Genomic DNA, 22819 nt, shown 5'->3' with positions numbered 1-22819 from the left:
GAGCAAACCCTGCCTCGACTGATCCGCCACTGCCTTTCCCAATCAGTCTTCCTGAGGGAAGCTGTCCCTGGGTGACCTGTTCTAGGCCTGCTCTCCGCCCATCTCCACTTTGAACCAGTTGGTTGCAACATTGGTTCGTGAATGAACTGTGGGGTCATTGGCCCCTTCCTGTCACCTAGTACCATCCAGACAGCCTGTCAATTGCTCGACCCTCAGAGTTCATTTCAAACAAGGATAACATTTTGAAATATAGATGGTCTCGGCCAAAAATAAGTTAACTGGTAAACAAATAAATTCCAGTGCTCCAATGTGGGGACGTGGGCACTCGAGACAACCAAAAGACAAGTCGGCAAGTGCTGTAATGGTAACAGGGGAGCCAGGAGAGGAGGAGGAGCTGGCAGGGATGGAACTGAAGCCAGGCTTGCAAGAATGGTGCCATCTTGTTTCCATGAAATAAAAATGCAGATGTGTTTTTGTGGTCTGCCATGTATTAGGTCCTATCTCGATGCCGAGTCTGAATTTAAGGAAAGCAAAAGACTTGGCAAGTCCCGAGGAACCGTGGGCACCAGCATGGTGGTTTCAAGTGCAGACCATGTGTGGTGAGATTTCAGAGAGATAGGGACACGTGTGGTGTTGAGCTCAGTGCTCGCTGCAGTCCGAGCTCAGAAGATGTTCACCCCCAAGCACTGCGAGCAAAGGCAACAGGTGGGCACAGGGCTCAGAGGAGGGCAGGTGCCATGAGGAGGGCCACCTGGAGGGAGGATGGTCCTCCAAGGCACAGTCCTCCAGCTGACTTGTTTTACCATGGCTGTCCTAAGGCAAGTTTTAAGAAGCAAGGAGGAAGACATGCTGACCCAACACCAGAAATATGGCCAGGTGGCCTCTCGTCAGGGAAATGAGTGAGGTCTGTCTGGTGGGAGTTATTCCACAGTGTTCAAGGGACAAGAGCACTATGTGTGACTACCCAGAGCTCTTCAAAGTAGGAACTTCGTCCTCTAAAGCAGAAGAGGTTTTTTTTCTTCCTCTTCTGTGGTTTTACATAGCAAATGAGTGACAATCTCCACTTAGACAAAGTGAGACGTCAGGCATTGAGGAGGGAGTGTGGCCTGTGTTTCTGGTCCCCACTCCGTCAGCCCTTTCATTTTACTCTTATCACGCTTTCCAGAAAGTTTGCTGGCTGGGAGAGTCTTCTTGACGATTTCCCATGTGTCACATAGCTCCGTAGAATTCAGCTTCTGAGAACCAGCCGGAAGCATGCAGTGACATTGCATCATCTGCCTCTGAAGCCAGAGACGGCAGTGGAGCGCAGCAGAGCCGTTTTGCATCACCGACATGAGGGGAACTGGCATCAGGGATGGAGCACCCAAGGTGAGCTGTGGGATCTGCATGCGGGGGGCAGGGAGCCGTGATGGCTGAGGATGCGACCGCTCTTAGTTCTGAGTGTCTGATGAAGGAAGGCAGAAGATGAGTGCTAATAGCGTGTAGGTCTGAGATGGGAAAGCTGAGCGTACGTGTAACTGTGGGGACACACAGGCTGTGAAGCTACCTAGTGGTGGCTTCCAAGGTGGGTGGACGTGACTTTCCAGTAGAGATCAGCTCACACTCTGGCCAACAGTCCATCACGTTGTCCATTCCCTGTCTGGTGAACTTATTAAGCAAGATGCCAGCCTCTGCCTCAGTGTGCCCCAATCTCTTCTTCCTCTGGACCCTCAAGATGCTGTGTCGCTCACAAGTGTCCTGGCTCATCTCTGTGCTCACTTCCCAAGAGCAGAACCCAGACTCAGCCTCAGCCTCCTTGTCGAGGGCACACGGGAACCCGTGTGCCATCTTCAGGGTAGCTTGGGTCTTGGGGAGCCACATGGGACACTCACACAGACATTGAGTCTGCTGTCAATCAAAAAAGATTCCCTGTGTAGAAAGTTCAAGTGGCCACCAGGAATATATGCTGAAACACAGCAAAGTCAAGCTTCGGTTGACTTCTTTTTTTTTTTTTTTTTTTTTTTTTTAAATCTCGCTACATCCTTTTAACATGTTAAGTAGAACAGGAAAATAAGAAATGAAACAATTACTAAGTAGGAGCACCGAACGTTATATATTCTTGGAATAGTAATGTCAGTGGTGGTTAAGCAGCTTGTGATACCCTCTTATATACGATGTTATATGTAAATATCTAAGCTTCTGCAGGATTTTGTCCTCAGCTATTGACTTTGAAGTTTTTCAAAGCATTGGGAAAGTGGAGTGGGGGAGCAATTCAGCAGACCCCTGCATGTCCTTCACCAGATTCCTAGGTTCCCAGCACTGTCTTCCTTGTGTGCATCTATTTGTATATATTTAGACATAGGCGCAAACTTCGTTGTGTTGTTGTTGTTGTTAGACCATTTAAAAATATGTGGCAGGTACAATGGCATTCCACCCTGAAAGACCTGCGTGTCTCCTAGGACAAGGTCATTCTGCAGAACCACGAACCATCTTCCCACCCAGGAACATCACCTCAATTTCTTAATGCCATTTGGACATTCGATTCACATTTTCCAAAACTATCCTTTTTGCTTTTTTGGATCATGTTGGTTTGTGTGTTCATTTGTTTTTCCACCCTACCATTCATTCTGGGATTATACCTTGTAATCTCAGCTGTCCTTAATCTAGAATAATCCACTCCCTGTTTTTTCAAAACATCAACATTTCTGAATAGCCTAGAGTTTTTATGACTTAGACTTCTTTTTATTTATGTGCCACTTATTCTACCTAAATAATATAGAAGGCACTTTAAATTTGTAAATAACATGCATCTGTGCAGATAACAGAATGGCTATTCCCAGCATGCCCGTGAAGTCTGCTCTTCGTGTTATGCAGGTGAGAAGAGCTAGCCTTCACCCGTCGTCCATACGCCAGGCCCTGCTGAGTCTCCACTTGAGTTTTGCTGTGTCCCCAACAGCCTTTCCACCAAGCAGAGATACTATTCTCATCCCCATGTCACGGATGAGGAAACAGCTGTTGCCTTGCCCGAGACCAGCCAGCTCCAGGGACTGCAGGATCAGGCCCGGCGGCCCGCACCTCCATGCTGGGCCTTAGCTGCTCACGGCATTCTGACCCACAGACTCAGGGTCAGCCAACTGTCCCTGTGAAAAGTCAGATCATATTTTTTCTTTGCGAGCCACATATGATCTCTGTTGCACATTCTCCTTTGTTTTTATAATGATTTTAAAACCATAAAATCATTGTAAACCCAGGTATCCATTGTCTGGAATTAGTGGTCAGGCCAGTTTGCCAACCCAGGTCATCTCGGTCATGCAGGTGACCTTCCCAGGTACACGGCACCAGCTCAAGGTCTAGGGGACCCAGTTTCCTCAGATCCTTGAGTGTCCCTATCAACACAAATGCGAGACAATACACTTTTTTTCTTAGCCTTTTTTTTTTTTTTACACAGGTAGGAGAGGTAAATAAACAGCCATCAACTTCTTGCCTTTTACAACTAACAGTTAAAGGTAAACATAACGTTCACAATGGGTAATATTAGCAAACAGTACACATAGCAAACCTGACGTCTCCTCATTGACTTATAGGGTTCTAGTCAGCTGGCTGCACTTGCAAATCCACTCAAGAAACGCTAGAAAGTCACTTCTAAAACACAAGGTGAGGCAGGAGGATCGCCGGTCTGGAGGCAGCCTGAGTAGCTTAGCAAGACCTTGTCTCAAAATAAAGCAAAAGTAAAAAAGAGCTGAGGATGCAGGTCAGTGGTAGAGCACTTGCCTAGCATGCGCGAAGCCCGGGTTCCATCCCTAGTGCCTCAAAAACAAAGTGCATGAGGGATTTTGTCGCTTTTACACTTGAGTCCTTGTTTTTAAATTTTGGGTGGTTTCAAAACTGCCTTATTAAGAAAACGGCATCTGCACACACTTTGGTGACTGAGTCCCACTTGTTGCCAACTGCGTGTGTGTGTGTGTGTGTGTGTGTGTGTGTGTGTGTGTGGTGCAGCTTGTGCCTGCTCACCATCAGAGGCGATTTGAAGTTAGTTACTTTGTACACAGTCCTTTGTCCCCCAAAACATTTTTTTCCTCTGGGGTCAATGTCCAGGGCTTGAAGTAGGACGACTGAGTCAAATAAGCCCTGGCATTCATTATCTGTGGCTTTCCAAGAATTTCTGAAATTCTGTTCAGCTTTGAACTTCCTTTCTGCAGTGTTTTCCCCACAGCCAACAGTTTCCCTTTGTGAAGACAGCTATGTGCTTGCTGTCTTCTGAGGGCAGCTTTCAAACATGGGCCTTGTTCGTGTGAGCGAAGAACCGCTGGTCCGGTGTTCGTCTCTAAGGACATTGAGCTGTGCTTGACATTCTGGGTTCTGCCTCAGTGAATGGGCAGGTATCCCTGGGTCCTCTTCCATCTCCGCTCTGATTGAATGGTTTTAGACGCACTCAAGGAAGATCAAAGCCTAGACTTAGACTTTAAAAACAAGCCTTCCACAGCCTCAGGGTTGGTTCAGGTGTGGCAGAGTATGCGGGCCTCCAGGGTCGGGCAGGGACTTTGGCCTGCCTGGTACTTCCAGCTAGAAAGCTTGGCAAGGATTCCTTTGTAAGTGCCTCCATCACTGGGTTTTGGGTGGTGAGCAAGGTATTTCAAACCCCATCTGTCAAAGAGGGCCAGTGGGATCATGCGCAGACAGGTCACCATGGCCCGGTCCACAGGCCCTGGAGACCCACTCCCACCCACTCTCCCACTGTGGTCCCTTCCCCTTCTCCCCTGCTGAGCCTGCCTGTCCTCGCCAATCACGTGAGTCCTTCCCTCTGTCCTCAGCCCACCCAGAAGTGCGAGGCCTATTCAGTCCAGTCTCTGGTGCCTAGAGCAAAGCTTGTATACAGTAGGTGCTCAGAAGATGACTTGGGTTGAGTGTGAATGAACAGGATGTCCCAGGGAGTGTAGTTGTCGCCCTTGTGATGCAGCCCCACCACCAGGACAGAATCAAGGAGAGGACTGGCACTTCCTAGCTGTCGCATCTGGGACAGAGGCCATCCCAGAATCAGCTCTTCGACCCACTCTGGCCCCAGCTTGACTGACGCTCAGCCTCGACTCGAGAGCCGGCCTCTGCCTTCTCCCATGGTCAGGTGTTGCTTTAGACTTGCACCACTGGACTCAAGTCATGGTCACAGGGGCCCATGGCCTCCCTCCAACCTTGCCGGAAACTTCATCCTTCACCCATCTCACAAAGCAACAGGGCCCCATGCAACACCCAGCTGGAGAACAGCTCACCACCACCCACTGCTCAGCTGCTCACCAGCACACAGTGGGGCTCCGGGGCTCTGGGTGACAGAGGCAGGGCTGACCCTGCCGTGGAGTGGGAATGACCGTGAGCCAGTATAACAGGATGACGCCAGTGGGTGCAGGCCACGTGCCATCAAGAGAACGAAGCAGAGCAATCGGATAGACGCGAAGGCCACAGAGGCCACAGTGGAGACCCACATGATAGGAAGAGCTTTGGGGCCAAAGGAGCAGCCAGTGCAAAGGCCCTGAGTCAGAATGGATTCAGCGGAGTAGAGGATCCAGGAAAAGGCTGAAAGGGCTGGAGCCACAGGGAAGGGGGAAGTGGTCAGAAATGAGATGGGAGGGCGAACAGAATCCCACGGACCCTGCTTGCTGTGTCACAGCTTTGAAGTGCGTTCTAACTGCAAAGGAAGCCACTGGCCCACTTGAGGCAGGAGATGACACAGTCTGGTTGTTTTTGAAGGTGACTCCAGCTACCATGCAACGGACAGACTGTAGGTGGAAAGGGCAGCGGGTGGGAGGTGAGCCAGGAAGCTCAGTGGTGGGCGGTTCTCAGTGGGCATGGAGAAGAATCCTTTGTTCCATCTTATGTAAAAATAAAAATGTTCGCGTCTGAGACTCTCAGGGCGTGTGAGCAGGGGAAGAGAAAAGCAGTCAACAGCTCACACTTACAGGGCATGCTGCATGCTGTCTAGGGAGACCCTGTGTCTTCTATTCATTCGGGGAACTCTGAGTGCCTGCTGTGTGCCAGGCACTGTCCTGTCACACAGGACCAAAGTATGTGGTCCCCTTTCTCAATATTTAATGGACCGTGAGAGTTAACTTTAAAAATGCACTGCACGATTGCTATTGGCTACACTGTTTCCAGTCACCTTCCTTCTCTGAACATTGCATCTCCTATGGAGCACGCTTTTAAAATTGAGAGGGGGAGAAAAAACTAAAGAGAAAGTCACTGCTGACCCACAGCTTAAGAAGTCCACCCGGGGCCAGCTACTCAAGGAGAGTAGCCACGTGATAATGGAATGGGGAAGCGACCACAGGGACATACCATGGTCATTTTGGAACTGCGATGACTAAGGGAGGAAATGACAAGGACCTGGAGGGGAAATCACTTAAAAAGGGGGGAAGGTGGAGGCTGGTCAAAAGATGCCGCTACGGGTGAGATTAGACTCCAACATGAGTTGCAGAAAGGGGAACTCGATTTTTTAGGAACCATTTCCAAATGTGCATTGCTCATGAACCATTGCTCAGAGGGGAGCCTCGTACACACACCCTTGAGAAGAAACAGTGTCCTCCCACCCCTGGGACAACAGCCCCGCTCCGGCAGGCTAGGCTGCCCCCTCGGAACCCCTCTGAGTTGCGCCTGTGGACAGATTAGCGAATGTAAAGTTCTGCTCTTTTTCTTTGAGGTGTTGCTTCTCCTTAGGATCAAGAGCAGCCCTGGTCCACATCCATGTCCTGGACAGCCAGCAGTCTGTCCCTCAGGGGAACAAAACCAAGGGAAGGAAGCAGTAGGGTGCCTCTCCCTTGGAGATGTTTGCTGTCCAGTTAACAAAAAGCGCTTTGTGGAATGTTGACTTTGGGTCAGGATTTGAACTCATCCCAGTTGAGACGGGAATTAAAACCTGAGTCAGTTACTAAGGGACCCTTTGGGGTGTTCGTACACAGAGGCATTTCCCAGAGCGAGGGGTTCAACAGCCCCCAAGGAGCCGCAGTGCCAGTACACACAACCCTCTGACCTTACTCCTTGGGTGGGTTGATCTGTGGCCCCTTAGGGACCACAAAAGGAATGCACCCAAGGAGATGCCCTGAATTCACACCCACGCGGAGGGAGACAAAGAGCTTCGGATGCTCCTCACCTTCCCACCACCCCTGAAATGACAGGGGCGTGAGGTTGCTAGACCTGCCACGCTTGGAAATCACAGACATCCCTTAACTGCAGTCGGCATGATCGCTCCTGACGAGTCAGGTAACAGAGCTGCTGCTTTCCCGAGCCTGAACTCTCCTTTACAGTCAAAAAAAAAGAAAGAAAGAAAGAAAGAAAGAAAAGAAAAGAATATAGGAAGGGGAAAGGGATTAGAAAGGAAAAGCACCTCTGGACTCCTCCTTGTAACCCCTTGATGGCTTTCACCATCAAAGAGGCAAGAGGAAGAGAAGCGGTGCAAACTGTAGGTCTTGCAGCTGGGCAGGAACTTGGAGCTCACCCCGTGAAGCCATCTCACCAGCAGACGAAGAACTCGAGGCTGAGAGAAGTTCTCAGTTACTTGCTCTCCTCTCCCCGTCAGCTGATCATGAGCTGACAGAATCCTCAACACTTACTTTGACTCACATTCCCCCCAAAACCTCAGTTTCCCAAACCAAATAAATGTCTTAAACAATAACTTGGGAGTGCACATGCAAGGAATGGACTTGGAGTTGGTGGTGGAGAGGAAAGCTTTGAATAAATCCAGCAGGGTCCCTCCAGAATGCAGCCTGTCTGATGTGGGTCCAGCTCAGGCCACATCAAGAAAACCAACTCTGCCATGGCCTGGGAGAACTTTATTCTTATCTCATTTCACTCCTGAGTGAAGATCAAGGGAACCTGGTCACCCGTTCCCCCAGCACACCTTGTCAGCAGGTGCCTAAGAAATAACTTCCGGGTCAGTGAAGTTCTGCAAACACGGTTTAGCCAGGTTCTCACGAGAAAGGGAAGTGTACTCAAGCCCGTGACCTGGGCCAGACGCAGACCCACCAGAAAACAGCACTCAGGCATCAGGGAAGAAAGCGTTTCATTTCCACTGATGGTTTTGGAATTTTTTCCTGGCCTCAACCTCTTCCTCCAAGTCCCATTAGTAGGCAGAGCCTTCTCCACTTATGGAAGTCCCTGGGATGTGTGGCTTTTGCATCTGAACTGTCAGGAAGGATTCAAGACTGGATAGATTAGAGTTCCTGCTACTGTGGAGAAGCAGTTACAGTCCGTACTCATTCCCAGAAGGTGCCACTTCCCAGGTGTTGGGAGGAGGAGGCCTCATCCTTTTACGTTCCTTTTCTCCCCTTTCCCTCCTCACATCAAGTTCACCGGGCTTATTCACCTCTTTGGATGGATAAGCCAGCCACGGTGGCTCTTTGCATCTAGTTGGATGGCAGGGAGCCCAGGGGAATGCCACAGGCAAGCACCATGTGCCCGGCCCCTCCATGGCTGCTGTCAGCCCAGAGCAACTGGCAAGGGCAGCTGCTGAGAGCACTGTGCACACACTTGCCACCGGGCCCAGAGCCCTGCATTCCTGCACCCTCCACCACAGGGAGATTTCCTTCCCGAGCCGAGCCGATCGCTGCTGGGCTTCTCCAGGGTCTGGAGTAACCACCTTTGAAAAGCCTTTCTTTAGAGGATCAAGATGAAGGAGAACGTGAGTACGTGGTTGCCCCCACATCCTTTTCCTGCAGCTGCTGATAGCCAGGGACTGAGTCGACTGCTGAAAGGGTCCCTAACTGTAAAGTTGTTTTCCGAGTAACTCTTATTCTTTGGAAACCATTGATGGTTGCTTCAGGGGTCAAGTTCTGCCCCCCCCCCCAAAAAAAAAAGAATCTATATTTTGTTTCTGCTAATTTTTTTTTAAAGTTTCCATGTTACTTTATATATAAAAATAGGGGGGAAAGAATTTCAAAATCGCATTTCTATTAAAGGAGTGCAGGTCATTTTCTGCACCTTTTAGAACTACTCCTTCAAGCACTTTCTGCTTCATCAAAAGTGGAACTGTGCCAGTGTGTCCCCAGCCTGTCTGCCAGATCGGTCCCCCTGGGTACTGCTCCTCAGCGCTCTCCTGGGACTGCCTGGCTACAGCTGTTATCACCACAGCTCCCTTGTGTTGCAGGATGCTGCAAGAAGTTACTTATCTGTCACCTCATTTTTAAAATTCCAAGTATTTCTGGTAATGAGGTGCCGCTGCCGGAGCAAAGCTGGGAGTTGCACAGCTCTGTGACCTTATTCTCTCACCACATTAGCCGACGAGTCACAGGGAAATCACTGAAGATCGTTGCAAACTCTGGGGGCAAGTTCTGGTTATGAAATAAACCATTTGGCTATTTTAAGTGACTCTCGGTTCCCCGTAGTTCATGGAATTTTACTTTTAAGTAGAAATGTTAATGTGGAAAGCTACTGAGCTTCATGATGGAAGAGAAGAGTTAGGAAGCAGCTCTGCACTTGGACAGTAAGGTTGAGGGGAAGTGATCGAAGATAAGGGCAGAAGGAAGAGAGACAAAGGGAGGACAGAAGAGGAGGGAGGGGAGGGGAGGGAAAAATCAATGACAGGTGGGGCCAGAGAGGCGGTGGGGGCGGGGGGCTTGGCTGGCCTTCCCTTTCCAGAAGAGGCCTCCAGGAGGGGCAGGCAGGGGAATGGCTGTCCTCAGTGGCGTCCCCAGTGTCACATGCATGCAGCACACAGCAGGGCACATGCTCACCGGCCGTGGGTGACATGTTCTGCGGTGGGAACCCCTCCCGCCCTCCCAGATCCTGTGCAAGACCCAACTGTTGTACAGCAGCTGGGGAGGGCACAGGAGGGCGGGCGTGGCGAGGGCCATGAACCTCTGTGTTGCTTAGGGACTCATCTGATCCCTGGAAAGGGCAGCCTAGGAGACGCTCCCAGCCCAGACTTGCTTCTGAGTCTCCGTGTCCCTACAGGCAGAGCCCACCTGGGTCAGCAGGTGGTCAGTGCAGCCTTCTCCGTGTGCCTTGGCTCTGTGTCTGACTCCCAGTTGCTGGGGAGAGGCGAGCCCCAGAATCCGCTGGTTCTCAGGAACCGTTCAAGCACTTCAACCTCTTCCAAGCTGTGCGTGGTACAGGTCGGCGGTCGGATGCGCCCCGCATTGAGTGGTTGGCTAGTCCCTCAGCAGTTCAGGAAGGGTGACATCTTCCTCTGCAAAAAGCAAACTGCTTTTGGCTGAGACTGACCGGGAGCCAAGGGCCCCCTGTCACCTGTGGGAGCAGAAGCTGGGGAGGTAACGCAAGCAGCTGCTTCAATGCAGTGCAGGAGTCACGCTCTTCCAACGGGACAGACTCCTCCTTAAAAACTCAGTCTTGATACTCCAGTGGCAGAACCCCGTACGTGGTTCAAGAAATGCAAGCAAATGAGCACTAGCCAAAAGTGTTGTCCTCTAATCCCCAAATCTCTAGCTCCCAGACAGCTGCTGCCCTGTGCAGAGGGAGCCCTAGGACTCATGTAACCTTCTAGACTGTCACTGTACCTACGAGGGTACAGTGCATATGCACAGTCTCTCACCTCACTCTCAAAGTCTAGTCCTGTACTTTGGAGATCATTCTGTCTCAGTTTGTCCCCTCTACCTGGCTCTTCCCAGCAGCTATATCACTTTCCATTGCACAAATGTGACATTTTATCAGGTCCCTGTCCTCCTGTCAGGAGGCACTTCTTGTCATCCATTCATCCAGTATCCATGGAGCTGTGCATGCCATCAGTGCACTAAATGGTAAGGTGTGCCGACTTAAAGGGCAAACTCCAGAGTCAAAACTGCCTGTGCTCGGATCCTGACTTTGGTCCTTAGTTGCTGAGCTACTTTAGGTGACTTACTTACCCTCTCTGTGCTATAGCGTTCTCATCTATTTGATGAGAAGTTAGTAACACTATGTGCTTCGTGGGGTTGAGAATATCGAGTGAGATAATCAGTGCTGGTTGTTCATCACAATGTCTGGCACACAGTTGAAAACCCCGGAGCGATCCTCATTGGTGAGGTCATAGACAGGAACATGAACACAGTTCCTGAGTAACGGGTGGAGCTGACACGCGTGTGTACCTACAACAGCAAAGGGAGTCCCCCTATGGTGGTTAATTATAGGAAAGTAACACTGGCTGGCACGCGCGGTGAAAAGCAGTTTGTGTGACTGTCCCAGGCTTTCCATTGGGGACCTGGCCAGGTCCTCCGCGCATGTCTCACCCGCGCTTGTCTCTCCTGAGGTCACCTCTCAGAAACCCACCAAGGCAGCGCCACAGGTACCCGGCTTCCCCAGGCGCGCCCTTCCCCCTGCCTTTCTTCCCTTTTTGGAGAATGTGGGTGGAAAAATGAAGGCGGGGAGGGGTTTTTCTTAGGCCCTTGGAAACTTTCTCTTTCTTCTTCTCGTTTAACACGCTGTGCTCTTAAATCATAGTGAAAAACGAACACTGGCCAGCAAAGCCTCCACTTCGACCCTTCCTGGCCTGCCTTCGTGTTTACATGACGTGAAATACTTCCAAGCGACCCAGGGACCTTGTCTCTAAAGATGATCAGAGAGCGTCCTCGGCCGCCACGGCTCTGCCATTCTGAGTCTGAGCTCAGCTCCCTCGTAGAGATGAGAAGCAGACCGCGCCCTGATCCGTGGAAATTCCTCTTGAACTTGAGCAATTCACATTTCCCACACACGCACCAAAGGACATGTAATACTTCCAGCATAAAAACTTTAACAGCGACCCTCAGGGGGAGAATGAAGATGTCCATGTCTTCCTTTAAGACTAGAATTCTTGAAAATAAGTCATGGGGTCTGTGAGAAGGAAGCTGAAATGCTGAACAGGAACATGTTTCAAAGAAGGGTTTTAGTAAGCAGGGAAAAAATAAAGACCTTCCCGTTGACCTTGGAGGGCTACATCTTTGCTCGGACCGGGGCCAAAAGCCGCTGGCAGCCCAGGGTTCCTCACATGCTCACCACATTGGTCCTTTGGGGCGCTTGCTTCCCACTGCCGTGGGCAGTGACCTCATCGTGTGACTTGTCCTTCCCAGGAAACCGTGATATTCTGGGCTATTTGGATGGAAACTGTGTCGTGACCTCTGCTCTTCCATCCCTTGGCCACTAGCTTCTTTTTGAGTCTTAGTGTTGCCCAGGCTGGACTTGAACTCTTGGGCTCCTGCGGTCTTCCTGCCTCAGCCAAGCGTCAGGGACGACAGGCATGTGCCACCACGTCAGGCTTTTAGTTACAAACGTTTTGGTTTTAGAAGCCGGAGAGTTTGTGGGGGGCGGGGGGGGGGGGGTTGTGAAAGATGAAACGAGGAGGAAGCAGGAAGGAGCCACGATGCCGTCTGACTCCTGTTCTGAGAACGAGGGAGGGAAGAGCCTCCCGCTGTTGGGACTCTGGGCACAGGCTGGGCGCCCCGGCAGCAGGCTTTGAAAGGCCCCTGGCTATTGACTTTCAGTTTGCAAGGGAACCAGGGTGGGGCCGCTAAGACCACAGCCGTGAGCTGGATTTGGCCACGCGGTGCTTTACTTGGCCCCAGTAGTGATTGAAAATCTGCCAATGCATGCCGCAGTCTCCACCACTCCCCCATGTCTTCCAGCTGACAGGCCTGATATAAATATTTCACTACGTCCCCTACTGTCATTTGGGTTTGCTTCTCCTGTCTACGGAGATTCTTAAACAGGACCCTCCTAGATTTATATGCATTTATATAGAGTTAAGATTCAGCAGATGAGAATAGAAAACAGACTCGGGGAGGAGGCCGTCTGGAATAAATAGCTACAGCAGGCTCCAGTGTCAGACAGACCTGGTGAATCTGCTCTGCTAGCTGCTGCTGTGTGCCCTTGGGCCAGTTGCTTAGCCTCTCTTGGTCTCAGCTGCCACAGTAAAGCCAACAGCGAAATGTCCAGCCCTGCTTCTCCCAGCTCTGACAGTTTCTGCAGCTCTGTCTCTTCAATCAGTGGAAAGGATGGAAACAGAAACAGAAGGTGAAGCTGAGTGGCAGGCAGGGCTCTTGGCGGATGCATGGACAGTCACTAAGGAACAGGGCTCGCTGCCTGGAGAGGGGGTTCCCAGCCCAGGATGGGGACGATGGAGAAGTGTGACCTGAAGCTGCGCAGGTGGTTTCTCTACGCGCTCCTCCAAGCTGGTTCTGCTAAGAACTGTGACTCTCCAAGTCACTGCAGGAAACAGAAAGGATGTGGACATCAGCTCCCTGCTTCTTACTTTCCCGGCGCCCCTACCTCTCAGGCAGTGAGGCTCCTGTTGCTCCAAGGCTGCCCAGGGCTGCTGCAGCCCTTCACCTGAGCAGCCTGGGCCCACAAGCGTGGAGCCACTGGCCGGGATGCCCCTCTCTGGCCGCCTGCTTGCTAGGTGACACCCAGCAACCAAACGTAAAGGGCGGCCACTGTGGAAAGCAAGGCCCTGATCCTGTCCTCTCTCCCAGCAGCCCGCTCACTTTTCAGTTCCTCCAACTCCCCCGCTCACACCCCACACTCTTGCCCCAGCCTTGGCACCGTCTCTTCCTCCGGCCTGACTGACCCCCGCCTTCATCTAACTCCTACTCACCCGCTAGAATCTTCCAGGGCCACTCTCACAGGGAAACTTTCCCTCAGTCCTCGCCCACCTCTACTTACAAACCTCAGTCACAGTTATTCACGACTTCCTACATTTTCTTTCCATTACTCTTAGAGAAGCAGAAACCTCATAGGAATTTCTGTGAAGACAGTAAGGGAATTCCCTCCCTTCCTACCCCACAGATACTAGCTGAGATCAGGAAGGGCCCTGCTCCCCACAGCCTCTCCAGAGCACTGGCAGAGAGCAGATGCTCCATGCCTAGATCTTGGTGACTGAGTGAGTGTGCGAGTGAGTGTATGAATGCCCAGCTTCTCAGAGGTCCTCGCCCTGGCTGAGATCACACCTGCCTCTGCACACTGAGTGTGCATCGGCACACTGCATCCCGGGACCCCTGGGGTCCCCCGCAAACATCACCCTGATTCTTCACCTTTGATGTCCAAGCCCCTCCTCCTTTTTCCCTGAACACTTATTGGTTTTCCTTCCCCTTTCCCAGCTGTTGTATGAGCGTGGGGAAAATGTCCTTTTTGAAAATCAGTTAAGAACATTTCTTCCATTGCATTCTAAATGCCTGTGCACCCACAGGGAACAAACATATAAATATATGTCCTCTTAAATACGCATGCAAACGTGTCCAACCCGCCAGCCTATCGGTGAGCACCTTGCGAGTTGGCCTCAGCCACCACTGTGATGATTATCCCGGGGGACCGCCCGCATGACTAGATGCAGTGTGCCAGTCCACACTCAGCGCAGAGAGGAAGGTACCATCTCAGCCAGGACTGGGCAACCTGGGAAGCCAGGCACTCGTCCATTCATTCACTCAATCACCAGGATGCTAGGCATGGAGCATCCTCACCTGTGGCCATCAGCATCTCCACCCATCACCTGTGACGCCTGTGCTCTGCCCGTGGATGTGCACTGCTGCTGGCACCCGCGGGACAAGAGCCTGACCAGCTCCTGCTGGGTTGTATCCCCAGTGCCAGATGCTCAGCTTCCGGGAACCTTGCCTGGCCAGGTGGTCCAGCAGCCTCTGCAGGATGCAGCCCTTGAGCTGAGACCTGAAGGAGGAGGTGCCAGTCATGCAGAGATCTGGTGGAAGAGTGTTCTGGGCAGATGTGCAGCCAGGGCAAGGTCCTGCAGCGGCAGCATTCTAGAAAGATCGGGGAACAGTGTGGCTGGAAAGAAATCAGTCAGGTCATGCAGACCTCGAGCCACACCAGAGAGCTCCAGTTTTGCTCTAAGCAATTTGAGGTTCCTAAACAAGAGAGCGACATGATCAATTTATGTGTCTGAAATAGCATTCTGGCTAGCGTCTGGAGAAAGGCTTGGGAGGGGAAGGGGCAAGAATGGATGTGAAGAGACCAGTTACAGTCCAAGTGACCTTGGAGAAGTCACTAGATCTCAGTTTCCTCATCTGTAAAAGAGATGGGAAAGGATATGCCCGAGGCTTCTGCAAGTTCCCGATAGAATGAATCAGTGCATCCAACAGATCGTGGTGCCCCCTCTGCGTAGCTCACCATCTCCCTCCTTTCCAGGTGAGCAACTCCCCGCAAAATTTCCACGTGTAACAGACCTTGATGCTCTCTGCTGCTAAAATTCTGAGACGTTATTAATTGACTGCTTGAGCTGTCCAGAGACACTCCTTGCCGATTATAAGGACATGCCATACAAAAGAGATTCATGTCATGGCGACACATTTAGGGTTTCCCTTTGCTGGGAGCTGACATTCTTTGAAGACGTGGCCTGCTGTCCCCAAGACAGCTGGCTGCCAATAGGAAGGACACCATCTCTAAAACCTAAGACTGCTGCTGTCCATCTTGGACAGCTGTGGGTGCCTGAGGGGGTGGGCGGCCATAAGAGCCCATTGTTCTGGAAGAACTCCCCGCCTTTTACAAGGGCAATCCCACCCGTGAGCACCTGCCAGCCTGGAGCCTGCAGAGCAATCCCGCCCTCGTTTCTAGACAGAGGCAAGCACTTTTGGATGAGGGCTGCCCTTTCCAGGCTGCTTTGAATGCATTTGATGGAGATTGGGATGTCTGGCTGGAAATTGTGTTGCTATTTTCTTTTCCTTCACCATGCAGACAGTTGAAGTATAATTGTCAAAAAGGTAAAATCATGCTGGGTGTGGTGACGCGCGACACCCAGGAACTCGGGAGGCTGAAGCAGGAGGTTCTCGGGGTTCAAAGCCAGCCCCAGCAACTTAGGGAGACCTGAGCAACTTAGCAAGACCCTGCCTCAAAATAAAATAATATAAAAAAGGAATGGATATGGTTCAGTATTTAAGCACCCTGGAGTTCAATCCTGGTACAAAAAAAAAAAAAAAAAGGAAAATCATGACCCTCTTGCAAATATAAAATGAACTTATGTTAAGGATTTTAATCAATCGATTAATTAATGAGGGAACCATTAGACCTTAAGACCAGGTTGAAGAGCCTTGAGGAGTTAGGTGTTCACAGGTGATTTTATTAAGGAATGTTAGAATTTGATTGCAGAGCTAGTTCTAAAAATAAGTCCTACAAGGTAAGAAAATGTAGTCTTTCAGATCATCTTTCCTTAACGGACAGAAATCACTAGCCTCTTGAACTGGAAAGAAATCTAGAAAGTAGCGTGTGATTTGATGACTCTGGACACTGTAGGTTCGGAAACTCTGCTCCCTTCAATGTGTCCTCTGCTCCAAGCTGCGCACCCTCCTTCATGTGAAGCCACACAACTCAGGGCAGGGACTCGGTGTACACACTCCCTGGGCCTGCGGGCTGGCCTCTGGATGTCTTGATGCTCACTCTTACTGAAGGTCACCCAGAGGGTGGGCAGAGAGAGGGTCAAAGAAAACTTTCTTCCTCCCCTGCCCCAGGGGCTTTTGTGTGGGTGCTGTGGCTTTTGGCCTCCTAAAGTCTTGAAGCCAGGGGCATCCCACCCCTCAGCCCTGTCCATCCATCAACTTGACCAGTAGCTGATGAACGCCTCCTAGGGGCCCTGGGGATGCAGCTGGAAACAAGGCAGGCGCAGACCCTGCTGGCCTGGAGCTCATGTCCAGGGGGTCAGGCACGAATGAAGATTGGCCACCCAGGGAGTTAGATGCAAATTTGATAAGAACAGGCAGGGAGATAATGTGTAAAGAAAAAAAGAGGTGGGAGATAGAATTACGGAAGGCGTCAGGGAATCGTTTTTCCTGAGGAAGTGACACTTAGGATGTGTGGGATTTCACTGGGTGACTGCAATGGAGGGAACAGCGTGTGTGAAGTTCTCAAACCCCCAGAAGAGGGGTGCTCATGGATGACCAGTGAGGAAGCAAGACCCAGGGGGCCGGAGGCATGGGCAGGCGCCAGCTCCCACGGGTCTCCAAGGGTTGCAGACTTTTGGTTTTCATCCCACAGGCCCTGGGGAGCCACTGAAGAGTAGTAGAGATCTGTTTCTGAAAACCCAAAGTCTGGGACGGAGCCATACACAGTAAATATTCAACATATGTTTGTTGAGCCCACGGAGGGACAAACAGTGACATGGAGGGGGCAGTCAGGGTCCCGAAGGGCTAACTCAGTTCCCAACCCTGTGAACCCACTGACTCCCACAAGTGAAAAAGTTCTCTCGTCCCTCTGTTGACGATTTTCTGGTTCACCAAGATACAGAAAGAAAATTTCCATAGTACGAATGGCCTCTCACAATGCATGTGCCCAGAGCTCTTTAGGAAGTTTGCCCTTCTTGCAAAAATGAGTTAAAGGGGAGCACCGGGGAGGTGACCCCCTTCTGATTGCACTGAAGCTGCCCACCTGTGGGGCCAGAGAAGGCTGCAGCAGATTCTGCAGTCTGAGTCTGTTTCCAAGACAGGTTAAGACACCCTCCAAATTTCCTTGGCAATTTCAAACAAAGATCCCATCTGACAAAGAGCGGATGCCCACCTAGATTGGGGTGCAAGGAAATGAGCAGCAACATGGCCAGAGCTTCCACAAATTTAAAAAGGGCCACGAGGGTGTATTAGGGTCACTTGGCCTGGTCTTGGGGTATGCAAAACCTCCCCTGAAAATGTGGCATTTCACCTGAGACCCCAAGGACGGAAAGGGATTAGCCGGGCAAAGAACAAACAGAGCAATAGCCTCAGGGAGGAAGAAATGGCGAGAACAGGTGAAAGAGCACCAGGTTCTGCTGGTGCGGGGCAGGTTGGCAAAGGTAGTAACGGCGAATTCTTCCGCCCCTCGTCCGCAGGCACTACTGGCCAGAGCGCTCTATGACAACCACCCCGACTGCTCCGATGAGCTGGGTTTCTCCCGAGGAGACATCTTGACCATTCTGGAACAAAACGTGCCGGAGAGCGAGGGCTGGTGGAAGTGCCGGCTGCACGGGAGGCAGGGCTTGGTCCCTGCCAACCGCCTCCAGGTCCTCACCGAAGCCCCCGCGGATGGATCCTGTGCCCCCTTGCCAGGAGAAAGGAGCTCAGGGGAGACCTGCCAGGTGCCCATGCTGCTGCACCCTGCACCCCCAGGCCCTGTGTACGAGCCGATGAGGAGCTGGGTGGAGGGACCCCTGCCACCTGCTGCCCAAGCCTATGAATTCCCTGACCCAGCCCCCAGCGCCAGAATCATCTGTGAAAAGACTGTAAGCTTTCCCAAACAGGTAAGACCACTTCCAAATAAGAGAGATGGGGCGGGGCTTCAGAATGCCTCAAGTTGCCGCCGTCCATTTCATGGAGTGTGCCAGAGGGGACCTAGGTCATTGGTGATGGAGGAGCTGTGTGCGAGGCCCAGGCCCCACCCCCTTGTCACTCATACACTGGCCCTGGGATTGGCCAACTCCCCAAGACTGGCCGCACTGCAGAAAATGGAAGGCTTAGTGCCACTGTGCATGAAGCACTGCGGACATTCACGGCCCCTTGACATCGTGGCATCGCTGGGACCTCCCGTGATGACAACGGGCCTGGATTTCCGCCACGTCCAAGACAAGTCACCTATTACATTTAAAATGAATATTCCCTTCCACTTGGAAATATTGCTTCTAGAATTGCTACAGGAGCACATGGGAAGGCAAATGCAGATAGGAATGAGGAGGCCTGGCCTTCCAGGATCATTGGTATTAGGGGAGAACATCCTAAATGTTAGTGTGTGATCACCACAGCGCACTACCATGCAGTGGTTAAAAAACAAGAGATGAGGCATTTCTATGAGGTGTTTATAAATAAATAAATGATGGTAATAATGATTAATAATAAAGAGGAGGAAGAAAGAGCCATATGATCAAAGACCAAACAAACAAAGCCTCAAAGAAAGCATCTTGGGTGGGCGTGCAGGTGCTCCGTGATCCGGGCCCCTTCTCTGCCCACATGTAGGAAGGACCCAGAAGCACACCAGGCTACCCTCCGAGGTGGAATTGGCTTAGGAGGCGTGAAGGGACTTTTACTCCTCTCTCTCCTGTGTCCCCAGCACCTGGCACCAAGCCTCACAGAGGGTGCATCCCCGATCAGTATTTGATGAGCCAGCAGATTAGGGAGTTAATGTGCAAATTTTATTGAACATGGGAGACATCTGTAACTTTTATAATATCGGCTTTTTAAAAGTAGAGGAAAAGGAGCATTTAGTAAACGCAGAGAGAAAACTGTATTTTAAAATGAGGAGAGGAATGCGAGACCCGGCCGTGGTGAAGTGGGGGAGCGCAGAGTGCGCTGGCGTCACTCAGTGGCTGAGGACACGTCCTGCCATGATGCTTGGCTTTCAGCTCCACGGACACCTCCCACCTGACCTCAGCTCTGGCAGGGGTCTTGGCAAGGTCTGTGTCCTAGAAAAGGCCACTTTACTGACCTGTGTGCACAGGGGACCCCGGGAAGGTGCCGCACACCTCCTGGGCCTCCTCCACGTCAGCCTTCGAGGCTGCCTGCAAATGAGAAGGGGTTGATGCTTCAGAAGTTTCAAATATTTCAGATTTTCCAAGCCCCTGCAGCAAGGCCCAGAACCAGACAGCTGTTGCTCAGAACAGCTGCTGCCCACAGGCGCTGACTCCAGGCGCCAGGAGGAAGCTGGCTGAGCCTTCGGAAGCGGTGCTTGGGGTGCACGCGACCTCCCTTTTCTGGAACAACTGGCTGTGTCTCGCCCTGGCATCTCAGCAGCTGTCAGAGCAACTGAGCAGAGTGGGGTCTATTGATATTAATTTGAAATTCTTTCCAAAACCAATGAAGAAAAAAAAAAAAAAAAAATTCAGGGGCCATTTTCCCCTCTCCCTAAAAGGAAAACAGAAACAAAGCCCACCTTTGGCCAAGCGCTCCAGCACCCAGCACAGGACCTGGCCTCTACCAGGCGCTCGGGAAACTTCGTAAGTTGAATGAAGTGACCCTACTCAATAGAAGGCTTTGGAAGTGCCACTCACTGCCAGCTTCAAATCATGTCCTCCTGGTCAGGGCTGTAAGACTGGTCCTTCCATGAAACCTGTCAACCGTTTCCATGAAGCATGTCTCCATACCCCTGTGGCAAGGAGAAGCCACAGCCACCCAGGGGAATTTAGGGCCTCTTTGCCACTGAGCAGGGCTCAGCAGGTGGCCACAGTGAACCGCTGGGGAATTTTCCTGCTCCCCCCCCCCCACCCCCGGCTCCTTTAGCTCCCAACCTGACCATCCTGGCTACGTTCTTGCCCTTTTGTGTGTGTGTTCTCTGTCACCTGGAGGTCTGGCCCTCTGGCTCCTGTGCGGTCACTGTCACTCAGAACTTGACAAACCCCCTGTGCTTCTCTGACCTCCTCTGTGCCAGGAGAGGTCAGAGGATGGTTTCTGCAGCCATTCTAACTAACTTCGCATCCCCTCTGCTCTGTAAAGGATGGAGCTAGCTAATCAGTTGAGGATTTTCCCTCCCTTCCCCTCCCCTGTCAGGTAACTGAGTCTTTAACCCTGATGCTGCCCAAGGAAATACGTGTTGTTCCAAGTGGAAGCAGACATGGGTGGAACTGGGCACATCTGAGCCTCTGGCTTCAAGCCATCTCCAGCGGAGAGCTCAAGGGTGTGGGCCACCACCTAGGCGAGTCATTCATGGACTTGCTTTATACTTGTGTTGACCATCTCTAGATTCAGAGTGGCCCAAGGTTGAAATCCAAGGTGGTGGAAATTTGTAACTCAAGTTGTCCTGAGAGGCATCTATGCATCAGAATCAGACATCCCCAGAGCTGGAAAAGATCTTTGAGGACCTTTGTATTAGATCAGTTCTTCATTTTACAGATGAGGAAACTGATCCCAGGAAAGTGAAACTGCCCATCCAGCTCAGGCACCTGGGGACACAGAGCTGGCACTAAAGTTTCTTAGCTGTCTCTGTGCCCCAATGGCAGAGCCCCTGTCCTCAGCATCCTGGCTCCCCATGATCTCCTTTCATCTGGCTGTAGCTGAAGCTACTCTTTCCATTTAACTTTATGTCAAGTTTTGCCTTCCAATCCTAAGGACATAACTCAGTCACTAGGATCAACCAAGAAATGGAACAGAACCAGCACCCAGAACTCCGAGGAGCCTTCTCCCTGCCACTTCCCCCAGGGTAACCACCATCCTGAGCTTTGCTTTACTTTTTGTTCCAACTTCCTTCATATAATATATAGGCCTGACTTAAAAAAAAAAAGAAGCTATTTGATTTTGGTTTGAATTCCCAGAGGGGACTCTTTAGTATTTCAGCAAAGGACCAGATTTCCTCATGAAATTACTCGCTGAGACCCACTAGTTCCTGAACTGGAATTCCCCCTGCCTCTCCAAGCCTTTCGAAATCATGTTTCTCAGACATGTTCCTAAACTAATTGCTATCTGGAACCTACATTTTCCAAGAAATGCATGGCATTTTTGAAGTCGCATCTTTTCATCTGAAACGTCACTTGCAGGAAAGTCCTTCCTGTGTGTGTGTGTGCTCTTGCAAACGTGTGTTGATCCATGACATGGGCCATATGAATAAAATGGGGCAGAAGTCCTGGGGGAGTAGTGATGAGGGAACTGCATTTGGAAAGGGTCGGAAGTGTGAGAGAGCCAGGGCTGCTGGGTAAAAGGGGCCAGGAGGGAGGAGGTGCAGAAGTGACAGCAGATGGTGACGGTCACTCCCGTGTGGTCCCTGGGTTTGGACAGTGCATGGCCTCTCTGTCCTAGTGAGGACATTGGGATCCCAATGGGAACCATTGAGGATTTGTCCTGGATCAATCAGCCTGAGACCACCAGGGAAACAGCCAGGTTTATTAATTGAAATGAGGAAATTTTCAGAGTGAGGACCCTCTGGGCATCTCACAGAGGAAAAGCCTGTCTAGTTATGGGCTTGGGGAAAGGTGGGATTTAGGTGAAATAGAATCATAGGTGTTTCGTGCTAGGTTCAGAGGGCTTAGCACCAGCCGGCTGCAAGGTCTTTCCTTGCAACCGTAAAGTAGACAGAGGCGTAACGCTGGGGCTGAATTCCCCTTACGGGACGCACGGCACAACCGATTCTGCTTCCTGGGTAGGTAACTCAGTCCTCCAGCTATAAGTAGGACACTTCTTTCTTGATGAAGGTGCTTGAGAGACAGTGCTTCCCAGAGCCCAGGATTGTAGAGAACCTCATTCCTTTGAGAATTAAGATAGCAGTCATCTCTCACAGAAAGGGGCTGTTTTGACACTTGTGTCCTTAGAGGAAGTGTGTCCTGTTGGTCGACAGCTGTTTCAACCACACCTGTGATTCCAGCCTGATGAATGGCCAGGTTTTATGTCCCAAGCTAGTTTTTACCATTCCATGCTATACATGCTCATTGACCAAAAACAGACAAATTAGCATCGGCACTTAACAGGTGCCACTCCAGTGCAGGGGCCAAGGGACACCATAATGAATGGAAGGACCCTCACCCGGTCCGCACAAGCTGCCTCCTCAGCCTAGATTGTCCTCCCTGTCTCTTTTCGTTCCTGACCACCCCATGATTCAACGTGGAAAGCCCCTTACTCCACGACAGGTTCCTTGGCACCTGGGTGGGCGGTACACTCTCCCTCTCCTCTCTTTCTGGCCCCATCTCACTTCCCAGTCTGTGTCCGAGGTGTGCCCAAATCCTGTTCTTTCCCCCTTAGACCATAAGCCCCTGGCAGTGAGCATCTACTACCCTATAAAAAAAAAATTCACCATTCCCAGGCTGCTCCCAGGAACGCTCTGGTTTGAGAGGTCTGAGGCGAGAACCCTGGCAACTGGGGTATTTTACATCTCGCCAGACGATTTGATTTCCAGCCAGGGGTGGTCTCTCACCCCATAGCACCAGCTGGGTACCCAGCATAGAGTACATAGCCAGAAGCTCTGAAGGACTAATTGGAGCCCCGAGTCCCCGTTTATAGGTATGGAATCAGGCAATAGC

The 22819-nt window shown here is 51.2% G+C and overlaps 1 protein-coding gene across 1 annotated transcript in view; it reads left to right on the top strand.

Moving 5' to 3' along the window:
- The first annotated feature begins 1170 nt into the window (after positions 1-1170).
- The window catches only part of Cass4 (Cas scaffold protein family member 4), a 32865-nt gene continuing 11216 nt past the window's right edge, over positions 1171-22819 (top strand). The window contains exons 1-2 of the mRNA XM_047535371.1: positions 1171-1368; positions 17720-18127. Coding sequence (XP_047391327.1) covers positions 1333-1368; positions 17720-18127 — 444 coding nt within the window. The 5' untranslated portion in view covers positions 1171-1332. The remainder of the gene's footprint in view (positions 1369-17719; positions 18128-22819) is intronic.

Source organism: Sciurus carolinensis, chromosome 2, assembly GCF_902686445.1.
Source record: "Sciurus carolinensis chromosome 2, mSciCar1.2, whole genome shotgun sequence".
Classification (NCBI taxonomy): Eukaryota; Metazoa; Chordata; class Mammalia; order Rodentia; family Sciuridae; genus Sciurus; species Sciurus carolinensis.
This window is presented reverse-complemented; position numbering and strand designations above follow the sequence as displayed.